The sequence below is a fragment of the Theobroma cacao genome, chromosome 1 (assembly GCF_000208745.1).
Source record: "Theobroma cacao cultivar B97-61/B2 chromosome 1, Criollo_cocoa_genome_V2, whole genome shotgun sequence".
NCBI classification, from domain to species: domain Eukaryota; kingdom Viridiplantae; phylum Streptophyta; class Magnoliopsida; order Malvales; family Malvaceae; genus Theobroma; species Theobroma cacao.
This window is the reverse complement of record NC_030850.1, coordinates 6,637,706-6,652,919: the sequence shown is the minus strand read 5'-3', so window position 1 is coordinate 6,652,919 and position 15,214 is coordinate 6,637,706. Positions and strand designations below refer to the sequence as shown.

Here is a 15,214-nt window from a genome sequence, read left to right as displayed (position 1 = left end):
AATTAAATAATTATCATTGGTTTAATAATTAATTAAAAGTCTATTAAATATACCTAATTGAATATTTAAATAATTATAATTGGTTTAATAATTAATTAAAAGTTTATTAAATATACTTAATAGAATATTTAAATAATTATAATTGGTTTAATAATTAATTAAAAGTTTATTAAATATACCTAATAGAAAATAAATCACATACTGTAACCTCATTTTTAAGTCACGACTATGTATAAAACAATTTTTTATTATTAATTACAATATATTTTGTCCTAACTTAAGGGTTAACAGATTGAACAACTAAGTACTAAGCATGTAGTAGGAAAAAGAAAAAACAGGTTGAGTGAAGCCAATATAAACCAAGCCAAGCCGAGCTGCAGTGCCGGCAAAAGACATTCTTTTGGTATTGTCTTTAAATAAAAATGCCGACCAGACCCCAACAAGACGGAGGGCGAATATATAGCTTTAGCTGAGATTAGAAGCGTAGCTGAGGCTTAATCCAACGGTAGAGATTAGATCAAAATCCCAAGGCGAAGAACGTGGGGTTGGGGGGGTGACGGAAATAAAAGCTGTCAGCCAGGTCACCCTATCTTTTCTCATGGTGGTGGAAATGATTCCCCCTTTGGATTCCCAAATTCTTTTCAATTTGCTACAAATTTCATTTGCATTTCAAAAATTTGCCAACTCTGCTTATACTATATAAATACCCCCTTTCTCCTCTTTCACTTTCCATTTCCACCTCCAGCACCAGAGAGAAGAGAGAACAGGGAAAAAGCGTCGTCGTTTTCTGCTTCTTCTACCACTCTCTCTCTCTCTAAAATCTCCTTCTCGTTTCTCTTCTTCAGGTAAATCTTTTAATTCTTCTTCTATTTTACTTCAAATCGACCGATCTGTGGATTCTGTGTGCTTGATTTTGATGCTTTTTCGATGATGAACTGAGATCTAGGGTTCTAGAAGTTTCTGTAGAGTTTTAGAAAGTTAGATTTAGCTTGATCTGCTTCTCTTAGTCACTGGATCTTTACTTGGCTTGATCTGCTTCATTACATTTGCGATTTCTATGTAGATCTTATGAGAATTGATTTTTCTGCCTTTATTTTTAACTTGATCTTCTTCCACTTGTACGGATTAATGCATTCCCTGTCTAAATTTAATGATTTTCGAAATTTTATTTTGGTTGAAGAAAGGGTCTACTCTGATCTTTATTTCTTTGGATAATTGATTCAATTTTCAGTCCCTTAGATGCTGTATGCTCTACTCTAATGACTGTTGTATGCGTTTTGAATTGATAAAAATTGGTTGTGCCGCTGCAGTAGCAAAATTTACTGTTTTTAGCTTTGCTAAAATGCTGAACAATTTTATCATATATATCTGAAGAAAGTAGTCGACTTAAGTGTTTCGACTTGTCATTTGGAGAAACTAGAACTTGATTTGTGCAACTCTTTACTTTTGCTTGTTTAGGTTGTTGAGAAGGACATAGAATCCAGCTCAGTATCTTAATTTTTTTTTGCAGTATTGTAAAAGATGGCTGATGCTGAGGATATTCAACCCCTTGTCTGTGACAATGGAACTGGAATGGTGAAGGTTAGTTGATTTGCGGACATGAGTTTTATTCTCCATTATTGTTTATTTCTTTATGAAAAATGTGTCACTTTATCATGGTTAATTGGATATTTTGTTTATTGTGCAGGCTGGTTTTGCTGGCGATGATGCTCCCAGGGCAGTTTTTCCCAGTATTGTTGGTCGACCCCGACACACTGGTGTCATGGTTGGGATGGGTCAGAAGGATGCCTATGTAGGAGATGAGGCTCAATCCAAAAGAGGTATCCTTACTTTGAAATATCCCATTGAGCATGGTATTGTCAGCAATTGGGATGATATGGAAAAGATCTGGCATCATACATTCTACAATGAACTCCGTGTTGCTCCTGAGGAGCACCCTGTGCTTCTCACAGAGGCACCTCTCAACCCCAAGGCCAACAGAGAAAAGATGACCCAGATCATGTTTGAGACTTTTAATGTACCTGCCATGTATGTTGCCATCCAGGCTGTTCTCTCATTGTATGCAAGTGGTCGTACAACAGGTTTGTTAAAATAGAAACCTATATGAATTTTTTCATATTTTTAGATTGCAACTAATCAAGCTAACTCTGAATTATCTCCCTATTGGAACAGGTATTGTACTGGATTCTGGTGATGGTGTATCTCACACTGTGCCAATCTACGAAGGGTATGCCCTTCCACATGCCATCCTCCGTCTAGACCTTGCTGGTCGTGATCTCACTGATGCTTTGATGAAGATTCTTACTGAGAGAGGTTACATGTTTACCACCACTGCTGAACGGGAAATTGTTCGTGACATGAAGGAGAAGCTTGCTTATGTTGCCCTGGACTACGAGCAGGAACTTGAGACTGCTAAGAGCAGCTCATCTGTTGAGAAGAACTATGAGTTGCCTGATGGACAAGTCATTACTATTGGAGCTGAGAGATTCCGTTGTCCAGAAGTCCTCTTCCAGCCATCTCTCATTGGGATGGAAGCTGCTGGAATCCATGAGACTACCTACAACTCTATCATGAAGTGTGACGTGGATATCAGGAAAGATCTCTATGGTAACATTGTGCTCAGTGGTGGTTCAACTATGTTCCCTGGTATTGCAGACCGAATGAGCAAGGAGATCACTGCCCTTGCTCCAAGCAGCATGAAGATTAAGGTCGTTGCACCACCAGAGAGAAAGTACAGTGTTTGGATTGGAGGATCTATCTTGGCATCGCTCAGCACCTTCCAGCAGGTGAAATATTTTTACTTACATTCGGTTATGTTTTATGCATAAGTTGGTTGTCCAAGAGGGCCAAGACTGACATTCTTGCTTTACCTGTTGCATCAGATGTGGATTTCCAAGGGCGAGTATGATGAGTCTGGTCCATCCATTGTCCACAGGAAGTGCTTCTAAGTTTTATTAGTGCTTTGATGGTGAGTTACATTTTCCATTTAGTTGGCTTTTTTGTGTCCTGTGTCAAGTGAACTCAAAGTCTGGTTGATGTGGGGAAGTGTTGAAGGTGGAGATCATTGAAGGAGGGTGTACTTTGATCTTGATGTATTATGTAAGCCTTTCATCCGTTGTGACTTGTGATGACCGCTGGTGTCACCGCGATTGAGATGCTGGCCCTCTGGATATGGTGGTGGGCAGACAATTGGTGCTCTCAATTCCTTCCTTTCCATGAATCTTTCAACCATGTTGCTTAATAGGATGTTTGTAGCTGGAGAGTGATTGTCCTGCTTCTTTCTTTTATTTTCTTTAATTTTCATATTCAAGGTTTTTTTCCCCTGAGAACATGAATGTTAATAGCTATTGTACGAGAAAATTTAAATTAGTGTCAGTTTGCGGTCATAAACTTTTATGGAAATTATATTTGATACTTGGTTTTGAAATCTTATCATGAATTCTTTTTTTATGACAGTTTGTCAGCTCAGTTGTGATTATTATGGGAAAATATTAGAAATAATGCATGTTTGTCCTTGCTGATTTATGGGTTTAGGTGGTGAAGGTGAAACGTCACCTAGAGTGGGATGTCAAGTTACGTTTTATTGACTTGGCTTCGAAGGCATCTCTGGGGAAATAATTGGCATGTTGATATAGGTCGGATCAATAATTCAATAATTTGTTTTAAAATAAAAAATTAATTATATTAATTATTATTAAAATTAAATTAAATTATAATATAAAATATTATTAATAGTTTAAATATAAATTTTTAAATTATAAATAATATATTTATAAAGGAGAAAAAAAAAGAAAGTTTAGTATCTTTATAGCATTATGTATAAATAAAATTTTAAATTATTTAAGAAAATTAAAATAAGTGTTTATATTTATAATTATGTTTGATTAAATTTTATATATTATTATTTTAAGTTAAATAATTTTTTATATTTAATAATTGATTTAGGTTAAATTTTATTTATTATTTTATATTGTATAATGTTAATGTGTCATATTAATATATCATAATTGATATGATATGTTGATATATTATGATTAATAATGATATGATATATTGATTTGTTATTATAAATATTATGCCTATACTTATAAAAAAAAAATTCTAAAATTAGAACTTAAAAAGAATTGAATCTAACTTTTGAAGATTAACTTAAATTTTTTACCACTACTTCAAACTAGCTCATCTATTTTGTGTAAGGGTGAGAAAATTACATATTATGAATTTTATATACTAAAATAAAAAATAAAATAAAAATTGAGAGGTAGCGGCCGCTACCCTCTCCCTTCGCCCCTGTATACGCCTAGAATTTGATATTCCACGTGTGATGTTTTTAGAGAAAGTATAGGTATCTAATGCAATTATGAAAAATGGTACCAAAAAAATATATAAAATTGGTACATTTCTTAAGTAGTCATGGGTTAGGCTTTATTTACATAAAATAATTTTTTTAAAAAATTATATTTCATTGAGAAAATAACTTTTTTGGAACTGAATCCAAACCTAATCATATTGGGCGGGTTAAACTTACGGGTAACCCGGCCCTGAACACCTTTAGGTAGCAGTTAGCTGAAGGGCGGATATGTTGAGGAGTTTTAGTTTTAAGGTACCTTTGTCGGACGCTCTTCGTAAAACCCTGAGTAAACCCTGGGCACGTCTTCCTCAGCACAGCAGCTCTTTGCTTTGTGTTTCTCCCCGGCAGCTACCAGCCTGCCTGCCTCACGACACCGAACTTTTAAAAAACTCTCCCTCATTTTGGAACCCAGAAAGCCCTCTAGCTTCTCCATCTTTTAATAGATTCCAATCGAATAACCCCAATTCTATCCTAAGTATTTGAAATTTGAGCCGTTTTCCGACTAAGTTCGACTACTGCAACCAAGCTCTTTTCCTTCTGGTACTGCCACTTCTCTTTATTTTTGAGCAATATTTCCCATTTTGATTTATGGGTATTGATGGTTTTGTTTGTTTAGATGTTGGGACAGTCCTTACAGAAGATACGGCCTGCACTTTCGGCCTTTCCAACTTACTCTCCTACTGCTACAAAAGAGGTTCTGTTCTTGATTTGTCTCTCCATTTTCTCTTCATAATTCATTACTTCAGGCACTGAGCTAAGGACTTAGTATTTGCTTTTGCTCTTTGCATTTCGCTTCTTAAAATTTTGCTATAAAGTAAAAGTAAATAGTAAAAACCAAAATCTTAATTGATTAGAAATGAATACTCCTGTCCCAATAAAGTTCTCATTGGTTGACTAATTGCTGATAAAACATTTTAAACTTTGAAAATTTTTAATTTTATTTTATTTTTATAATTATAAAAATTATAAAATTGTTTTTTAACAACTTTGAATGAAGTAGTTTATATATATATATATATATATTGTAAAATCTAATTAATTAAAATATTTAAATTATAGGGGTGAAAGTTGAAATTTTTTATCAAAACAAAGTCAGTGACAACTTTATGGATAGAGGGAGTAAATAACTAAAATGCAACACCAACTCTAATATCGTTTTGTTCTATGTAAAAGTAAAATCATGCACTTTATTCTCTAAAAAAATTACATATTTAACTTTTAGTTCTTCAAAATTTTCCTTTTTTTGGTACTTAAATGCACTTTTGCCTTTTTTTTTTTTCTATTCCAGAAGCAAAAAGTAAGAAATAAGAATTAAATGTAACCTAAAAAAGGGAAACTGAGAATGTTGTAATACTTTGTTTTCCAGCAGATGCACTATGCTCTTGCCCAATTAGCTTCCAGTTCATCTGATGAGCAAGAAACTGTCAGTATCCCAAATATGAATCATAACAGTGACCACTTCTTTGAATTAGATAGAGTTGAAGTTGTTCAAACTTTGAATAATTTAATAAAACAGCCCAATAAGGCGTTGTCATTTTTTAACCAATTGAATGAAGATGGGTTCTCTCATGATCTTTGTACATACACTGCTATTGTGAGAATATTGTGTTATTGGGGTTGGGACAGGAAACTGGATTCGGTGTTGTTGGAAATCATTAGGAAAGAGAAACGTTTAGGCTTTGAAATTATGGATTTGTGTGAAGCTCTTGAAGAGGGGCTTGAGGGAGAAGACTCATACTTGTTGGTTCGATTGTCCAATGCATTAATTAAGGCATATGTTAGTGTCGAGATGTTTGATGAAGTTATTAATATCTTGTTTCAAACTAGAAGATGTGGATTTGTTCCACATATATTTTCATGTAATTTTCTTATGAATCGTTTGATTCACTGTGGGAAAATTGATATGGCTGTAGCTACTTATCAACAGTTAAAAAGAATTGGACTGAAGCCAAATGATTATACTTATAGCATTCTAATTAAGGCACTTTGCAAAAAGGGTAGTTTGGAGGAAGCTTTTAATGTTTTTCGAGAGATGGAGGAAGCAGAAGTTAGACCAAATGCCTTTGCTTACACAACTTATATTGAAGGGCTTTGTATGCATGGTAGGACAGAATTAGGTTATGAAGTGCTTAAAGTGTGCAGGAAGGCAAAGGTTCCTCTTGATCCCTTCGCTTATAGTGTTGTGATTCGGGGCTTCAGTAAGGAGATGAAATTGAAAGTAGCTGAAGATGTCTTATTTGATGCGGAAAACGATGGGGTTGTTCCTGATGTGACTTCTTATGGTGCCCTGATAAGAGGATACTGCAAATGTGGGAATATATTGAAAGCTTTGGATATTCACCATGAAATGGTATCAAAGGGTATCAAAACGAACTGTGTGATTTTGACCTCAATACTTCAAAGCCTGTGTCAGATGGGCCTGGATTTTAAAGCTGTAAATCAATTTAAGGAGTTTAGGGACATTGGGATTTTTCTTGATGAGGTTTGTCATAATGTAATAGCAGATGCTCTCTGCAAGGGAGGACAAGTGGAAGAAGCTAAAAAATTGCTTGATGAGATGAAGGGTAAACAGATTTCTCCCGATGTTATTAACTATACCACTTTGATCAATGGATATTGTCGTCAAGGTAAAGTTGAAGATGCATGGAACTTGTTCAAGGAGATGAAGAACAACGGCCACAAGCCTGATATTGTTTTTTATAGTGTACTTGCTGGCGGCTTAGCTAGAAATGGCCATGCACAAAAGGCAGTTGATCTTTTAAATTCTATGGAGGCACAAGGCTTGAAATGTGATACTGTCATACACAACATGATCATTAAAGGCTTATGTATGGGAGATAAGGTGAAGGAAGCTGAAAATTTTCTAGATAGTTTGCCGGGAAAGTGTTTGGAAAATTATGCTGCCTTAGTTGATGGTTATCGTGAAGCATGCCTAACAAAAGAAGCCTTTAAATTATTTGTTAAGCTGTCTGAGCAGGGATTTCTAGTGACAAAGGCTTCTTGCTCAAAACTCCTCAGTAGTCTTTGCATGAAAGGTGATAATGACAAAGCTCTTATGTTACTCAAGATAATGTTGTCTTTGAATGCTGAACCTACCAAATTAATGTACTGTAAACTCATTGGTGCATTTTGTCAGGCCGGAAATTTGAGTATTGCCCAGCTGTTGTTTAATATTATGATTAAGAAGGGGCTAACACCTGATCTAGTTACTTACACAATAATGATAAATGGATATTGTAAGGTGAAACTTTTGCAGAAGGCCTTGGATCTTTTCAATAATATGAAGGAGAGAGGGATTAAACCTGATGTTATCACTTATACAGTCTTGCTTAACAGCCATATGAAAATGAATTTGAGGTCTCTTTCTAATCCTGATGTGACACAAAAGAATGGCAAGACAATAATGGTTGCTTCACCTTTTTGGAGTGAAATGAAGCACATGGGAGTAGAACCTGACGTTGTTTGCTATACGGTTTTGATTGATCAGTTCTGTAAGACAAACAATCTTCAGGATGCAAGTAGGATCTTTGACGAAATGATAGATAGAGGATTGGAACCTGATACTGTGACATATACAGCTCTTATTTCAGGCTATTTTAAAGGAGGATATATAGACAAAGCTGTAACCCTTGTTAATGAACTGCTAAGTAAGGGCATACAGCCAGATACCCATACCATGTTGCACCATTACATCTTGATAGCCAAGAGAGTTGTGAGAAGTAAGGACCTCTGTGACTCAAGTGGGTGATTTATCTAAAACATAAGTTACATTGAATCATAGAATGCTACTGAGTGATTGTCATTATATTTTGTCTTGCAGGATAGAAATGCTCAGACATGACCTTTTATCTTATCTTTATATTTGAAAGTGGCCTGTTAGTATGTGGCAGGCCTGAAGAAGGAAAGCTTTCTCACAACAAGAGTAGAAGTTATTTGCTTTTTCAGGACTCAGGTATTGAAACCACGCATATGATACTTTAGCACTTGGATGAACTTATGGTGATTCTTTTCATATATGTGATATGCAATGAGGTTTCTGTTGGGAATTGGATGTTGATGTAAAAATTAGTGTTCGAGAGTGGTGCAGTGTTTAAGCTGGCATAAAGGGATAAATCATTCTTTCCTCTTATCTTGTTTAATTTTTGTGTAAAGATTTGAGTGTTCAAAGTATGTACTTATAATAGCACGTAATAATCCTTTTGGTACTCGAGTAATTCAATATGCTGAATTTGCTTGCAATTACTGTGTAGCTTGAGGATGTGAAGCTGCGCAAACCTTTGTATTCACGAGATCTGATACTGGAGGACGAGAGATGAATTTTTACAACTTCAGGTTAAATTTTTTTTTATTCTGTTTTGCAATTTGCTCCAAAGACGCTGGATACCTCTCTGCTTTTTTCTTTTAATGGTGTTTCTTCTCCTTATTTTTAACTTGATTTTCAGGTTTGGAAAATTAATTTGCTCCATGAAAGCATCATGCAGCTTGAAGAGAAGATGCAAGGTATTCTTAGGAGGAAACTGTGCAAGTTAAAACCATTTCATAATTACAAATTTAATGCTTTCTGAATAATATTCATCAAATTAACAAGCTTATCCTGTTTTGATCACAAAAATTGCATTAAGTTTGGTCTCCTCAAGAAAAGGGTTTTGAAGTATTAAGTGCATTTCTGAATTGCATTTTTACTCTATTGTTCAACATTCTATAAGGGATGTAGAAACATCAATGTAAGGATCGTGATCACCTTAAGAATGATGTTTGACAGTTGCAGATAGGCTAAATGTATACATGATGTAGGACAGACTGGAAACTGTTGGCCCAGTTAGGGTATATGGTGTCTAGACCATAAAATGCCCTTTATATAAGTTAAGGGCTTATGGTAAAATTAAGGTTAGGGTTTTGCATTGAACTAGGATAAATTCAGTTGAGATCAGAACTCAAAAGAGGGCTGGAAAGTCAGGGAAGGGTTGCTGGAATTTTCTTGTAGCAGTACAATTAGAATAGAGCAAATGATTGCTGCCGTTTCAAATCTGTGAACAGTCACCAGAGAATCTTGTAGCAAGAGAGAATAAGAAGGGAGGGAAAACTCAATCACAAATTCTCCAAGAATTCTCATGAACTCAAATCTTTATTAAAATCAACTCTACCATTTTTGACCGGACAAAGAGATATAATACGCAATTACTAACTTGTCCTACTTGGTGGACTAGATTCCTAACCATTTGACTCAGGAATAGAACTCAACTAATATAAAATAAAGAATACTTTAAAATCCAACAGTTTGAATGAACATAAAACTCTAAGGGCCATTCCGGCAATACATAAAATAACCAAAGTACCTCTGGATGCCAAAACAACTATACTGATTAATTACTATTGTAATGCTGAACTAGCTACCAAGCACATCTTCTCTTGGAGCAAGAGGACTTCTTTGTTGTTTAATTCATAATCTTACTTTTTGGTTTCCAAAGAGGATGAAGTTTATCTAATCAACGTATTGATGTGTTATTAGTATATTTTTCTGATTATTTGGAATGAAAGAAATAGGTTATAGCTTTTTGTGTCATATTTTACTAGTCTGGTGATATTATTTGAGATGCTAAAGAAGAGAAGAAAAATAGTCATTGGCAGTAGCTTAGCTCCATTAATCTCATGTTGGCCAAAAGAACAATGGATGATGTTGCACATTTACTGAAGTGGATAAATATATGCCACTGTCGAAGTATGATTGCTAAATGCCAATCTTTGGTATAATTCTGATGTGGGTTTCTTGTTGGTAAATTTACTGCACACTTTCAATTTGACACACTTTACATAATGTCGCAACTCTTCTTATCAAATTAAGATATGCTTGTCTCGTTATCTTTGGTACTTCTTCTCCTATTATGAGCTCTTGGATTTATGGATTTACTAGCCTGGTTAAAAAACCATAAGCAAGCACCCAACGAAGAAAGCAGTATGAAGAGGAACAAGAACAAAAAGAGAAGAAGAAAGTGTCATTGGAAGGTGGCATCTTATTTGGCTTGCCTGTGTCCTTTATAACTTAAAATAATTGTCCATGTTGACGACACTGCTTCCTTTTAAATTCTTTAGATAGGATTTAGAGCACCATTAGTTTGTGCTTTTGAGATATCCCATCCCACATCTTATGTGAGTGTGATTGTTAAGACTCATATAGAGGTTCAAGTCAATCGCTACTAACAATTTGAGCTTAAGCTTTTAAGTGTCATGTGGTTTAAGCCTGAAAAATTACTAAGTTAGTGGTGCTTGGGCTTAACTTGTTGCATTTGGTATCAAAACATGTGTCAGCCCGGTGTGTGCTCCACATGGTGCTAATGAAATGTTGGTGCTATGGAGTGGGCCTTGATTGTGATTGTGGATGTGTGGCCTTGATGAAAGACATCAAGTATTTGAGTGGATGGGATTTTGTTACCTTATCCACATTTGATGCAAGTGATTTTAAGACCATATAAGGGTCCAAGTAAATTGCTACTAGTAACTTTAGCTTAAACTTTTTAAGGGCCATGTTGCTTTGGCCCAAGAAGTTGCTGGCCTGTGGTGCTTGGGCCCAAGTCATGACAGCTTTACTGTTGTGGTGCATGGACAGAAAAAAGCTTGAACGAGCAGGTCCTGTAAACATAATGGAGTGCATTCTGGATGTTATTACTTTCCTCTGCCATCAAATGGCATATTGCATTTATGTTCATCTTGTATCATCTCTATGGACCATAATCTGAGACATAAAAGCTGTAATCCCCACTGGCGCTGCCCCACCTCCCACTTGGGGATAGCTTTGGTATTTCACTAACACAAATAAACATCAGAAAAGAAGCATGTGGATAGCTGTGTCCATGTATGTGTGGAATATAATATTCTCTCTTTTTCTTTTCTCCACTGATATTATCAAAGTGTTGGAAGACAAATTTACCATTTTCTTTTCATTTCTTTCTTCTCTGGTCTAGAGTCAAACATAGGGTTAAGTATGGGTTTTCTAGATTGCTTCTTAAAAAGTAAGCCCCTTGATAGCGGACACTTTTCTGTGTAAAAATACAATTTTGTTTTAACCATTCTTTTAGAGAAGCAGAAAACCACAATCTTCTTGATTTGCTTATCAGAAACATTATAGGAAGTACTATTTTCATGTTTGGAAAAATAAAATGAGAAAACAGAAATGACATCACTGCTTCACTCCTACTTATCAAAATTTCTCCACTCTTTTTTCATATCTATTTGAAACTTTTGTCAACTTCCCTTGTATTTCACACTTTTTACTGGGATTATTTTTCTCAGGATAGCTCTGTGGTTCAGCTTCTTTCTGGAACCTCTTAGATGATAAAGCAGCTCCACATTGATGGTCAGAAGATTTTCTAAAGAGTAGCATGCTCAATATTGAGTAAAGTTGGAACTGGTCTAATCCGTGGAGACGGTTCTTCAGTTCTGGCAACCTGCAGCATCCTTTAGTGGTTATTGTTTCTGCTTTGCTGAGCTTATTACTCCTTTCTTTTCTCAACTTTGGGTGCAACAAGTGCTAATTGTTTACATCAGATCTAGCAGTCCATTGCCAGATCAGATATCCATAGCATGCATGTCAGTTGCCCCTGTAACAAGTCATCAACCAGCCAAAGCAACAGAAGAGAGGAGATTTGTTTTTCCCAAAACCAATATGAAACTCGTAAAACAGGGAGGAAGCTAGTGACCCTCATCTTGTAAAAGCTTAAGAACCACATCAGTGAGCTGGAGAATTCAGAAGCTCCAGTTCACTCAGCCATCTCAAAAACCCAGTGAACAAACACTTCCTAGTTTTGAATTCAGTGTTGCACAAGAATTTGCCTATTTAAGCAGAGACTGGAACTGGTGCTCAAGAGATCATACACGGTAGATTCTGTACTGGGGATTGCTGGTGGCCAAGCTGCTGCCAGCTTCCTGGAAAATCTTCTTTGACCTCCAATAATTGAAGAATCTTACGACAATTGATAAGAGTTAATACATTGTATTTATTCATTAAAACTTTTTCCCTGTAGGATTCTAAGTTTTGATTATATTTTTATATTAGATGATAACTGTATGCCCTTCTCTTTATGACGATGAGCTAAATATAGCAGAAAACATAATGTGGTAAATGGCAGGTCTTCTTAATAGCATTGTAGGTCCTTTTGGTATTAATATTGGTTAGATCCTACTGCTTTCCACTTACCTGGAAGCATTCCATTTTTTGATGTCATACTCTCTTTTTTATGTTCATGGTATCAAACACAGTCGAAATGATCTCCTAAATCTTAATATTTCAAGGCAATGGAAACTATTCTTCAGGTAAAATGCTCTATAGTTTTTTTCTTTTTTGGTTTCTGGATCATGGAAATAAGAAAATTACCTCTCATTCTTGAAGACTTTCCTGCATAAGGATGAGCTTCCAAAAGAAGTTAATAGTTTCATGTTTGCCTTTTGTGATTTATCTTTGCTTCCATGTTGCTATTGGTGATTCTTGGACACCAATATTGGCAGATTTATTTACATTTCTTTTAGGATACTATTTGCTTGATTTTGTATGTCTGCCCGTTTCACACATGAAATCTTTGCTTCTCATATGAACTGGCTAATAGTTGCTGCTAGGGTGAATGACACTTTTTGAGAGTAGATCTTTCCATGCATTGCTTCATAAAATTCATATTAATATATAATGCCAATCTCTTAGTTTGCATCACATCTAACTCGGTATTTTTTGGATTTCAATGGTTTAACGGATTGATGTCTTATTCATTTACAATATTACTTAACCATGTCAGTTGTTTAATGTTTAAGATGGACTGATGACTTTGCTCAATTCAGTTACTAATTCTCTCACTTATACTTTCTTTTCAACTTTTGCATGCAAAGAATGCTTCCTAATTTATTTTGTAATAATTTAATCTTGCAAATAATAATAAAAATATATTGGATGAACTAACTTGTTTTTAGTTATTTAACCATATACTGCCTGCCATGAAATTCAGGTGCAAAGGCGAATACTCCAATCACCCTACAAACAACCTGATGGAATTGCAACTCTGGCCATGAAGAGAAGCAGCTCGTCAAATGTTAGTCCCTACCTACCCGATCAACAATGGAACAATTTGAAAAGAAAACAGAAACAGTGAAAGAATGTAGAATGAAGCTAGTCGCATTTGGTGCTTTGGCACGCTTTCCTGATTCTTCATCCTTCAATTGGTTGCTTTGCTACATTTTTAAATTGAGGTGCCTGCCTGCCACCAATTCTTATTTGGCAAGACCCTAAAAAGAACTAGTTATTTTGGAGATGACAGTCATGTTCAGAAAGCTGCAAGACAACCTGAATCAAATTTCAGCTTCCCAGGCTGACTTTTCAAATGTCATTTTATGTGAAACAGTCGGACTATTTAGCATTTAGACATTTTAACTTTAACAAAGCCAATATTAGGCCGATGGATTGAAGCCGGCCAGCATTTCCTACTCTTTGCTTAGTGTGATTTTAACTAAAATTCATGTTGTTATTAGTATTTCTTTTTTAAATAAATATTATCCCTCATATGCCTGAGATATAGATGATAAATGCTGATTCTTCTCAATCAAATGCATCCTGGCCGGTTTTTGTTCCAAATGGTTGTATATTTGGAAAATTTCTTGTTTTATTAGAGGGTTGCTGATTGTACCATGTACATTTCTAGCTACTTCCTGCTTACCTTCAGAAGTGATTTTCACCTGCAGAATCTTGCTAAAACATAATTTGAATTGTGGATCTACTTATCACATAAGTGCAACCCAATACGGATACAGAGTGACAAGTGCTAGCAGCTGTCTCTTCCATCTTCACCAGAGGTGAGCATTATACACTCGTGCTGTTGGGACTTAACAGCAGTAGAGTAGATTATTTTCACACATCTCCTTAACACCAGGATCTCAATACAATACCCTACTCCCATTCTAGTAATAGGAAAATGAACATGCCGCCTCACTTTGAAGACAAGATAATATTATGCTAAAACTACAAAGAGTACTGTGAGCCAAAAGTAAATGCCAATAATTAGTGTTTATCTTTCTATAAGTCATCAAGTACAGTTCAAAAATAGAAAACATACAAAGTATCTAAACTATTTCATACAAAATTGTGACATAGAGCACTCCCTTCTTCCTTCTCTCTAGATAAAGCAAATATCAACCAAACAATAGCTCTTCAAAACATCGCCAATCAAAGACAATACCCAAAAATTTGAACCTTTGGATATCACAGATTCCCTCAAGCAGCTTGTTTTGTTGACTTCATAAGCTCTATGAATTCTCTAAAAGCTGTGGCAAGAAACAACGTGTGTTGAGCAAAAGAAATGGTTTTAACAAACATGGGAATCTTTGATCTTGGTTAAAAAGGAAAAACTGAAAACCAATACGTCAAAATTAGATGTAGGACAAAGTTCTCACCACAATCTGAATCATGAGGTCCTGGGGATGCTTCAGGATGGTACTGAAGAGACATAATATTTAAAGAAGGATATGCAAGACCAGCACAGCTTCTATCATTAAGATTGACATGAGTCACTTCCACACCCTCAGGGAGTGATGCAGGATCAACTGCGTAGTTGTGATTCTGCCAAATAATAAATTCTAAGGTGAAAACACAACCCAAATGATACAATGCACTTTTAAACAAATCTAACCAAGTAGATATACATCCAAACTTATAAATAGTATAAATGCAAAACATTGCAATAAAAATATAAATAAGATCTGCAATATTCAGATGAATATATCAAAACTTTGTTTTCTTCATTTTTGTGTGTGTGTGTGTGTGTCTTGTTTTTCTTTGTTTTTCGGTTTTTTTTTTTTTGGGGGGGGTAGGGGTTAGGGGGGGGTTGGGGG

At 35.3% G+C, this 15,214-nt stretch overlaps 3 protein-coding genes across 13 annotated transcripts in view; 2 read left to right on the top strand and 1 right to left on the bottom strand.

The window, feature by feature from the left end:
- LOC18611763 (actin-7) lies at positions 723-3,432 on the top strand. 3 transcript variants are annotated; one of them, XM_018128615.1, is made up of 6 exons: positions 723-845; positions 1,511-1,581; positions 1,688-2,081; positions 2,173-2,786; positions 2,883-2,968; positions 3,047-3,432. In XM_018128615.1, the coding sequence occupies exons 2-5, from the start codon at positions 1,522-1,524 to the stop codon at positions 2,946-2,948; spliced, it is 1,134 nt and encodes a 377-aa protein (XP_017984104.1). In that variant the 5' UTR covers positions 723-845; positions 1,511-1,521; the 3' UTR covers positions 2,949-2,968; positions 3,047-3,432. The 3 variants fall into 3 exon arrangements, with proteins under 3 accessions (XP_017984104.1, XP_017984096.1, XP_017984101.1); XM_018128607.1 differs by having other exon boundaries at positions 724-845; positions 2,883-3,432; XM_018128612.1 differs by lacking the exon at positions 723-845 and having other exon boundaries at positions 1,492-1,581; positions 2,883-3,432.
- On the top strand, positions 4,543-14,065 carry LOC18611762 (pentatricopeptide repeat-containing protein At2g26790, mitochondrial). Of its 9 annotated transcripts, none has more exons than XM_018123790.1 (8): positions 4,544-4,891; positions 4,968-5,045; positions 5,718-8,070; positions 8,172-8,303; positions 8,602-8,683; positions 8,794-8,851; positions 11,639-11,811; positions 13,339-14,065. In XM_018123790.1, exons 2-4 carry the CDS (start codon positions 4,968-4,970, stop codon positions 8,174-8,176), a joined length of 2,436 nt encoding a protein of 811 aa, XP_017979279.1. In that variant the 5' UTR covers positions 4,544-4,891; the 3' UTR covers positions 8,177-8,303; positions 8,602-8,683; positions 8,794-8,851; positions 11,639-11,811; positions 13,339-14,065. The 9 variants fall into 9 exon arrangements, 7 of the variants coding, with proteins under 7 accessions (XP_007048251.2, XP_017979259.1, XP_017979279.1 ...); XM_018123785.1 differs by having other exon boundaries at positions 11,639-12,223; XM_018123782.1 differs by having other exon boundaries at positions 11,639-12,327.
- Positions 14,313-15,214, bottom strand: part of LOC18611761 (carbamoyl-phosphate synthase small chain, chloroplastic) — a 3,327-nt gene continuing 2,425 nt past the window's right edge. Inside the window, exons 9-10 of the mRNA XM_007048186.2 lie at positions 14,777-14,942; positions 14,313-14,647 (exon numbers count right to left, since the gene is read on the bottom strand). Coding sequence (XP_007048248.2) covers positions 14,598-14,647; positions 14,777-14,942 — 216 coding nt within the window. The 3' untranslated portion in view covers positions 14,313-14,597. The remainder of the gene's footprint in view (positions 14,648-14,776; positions 14,943-15,214) is intronic.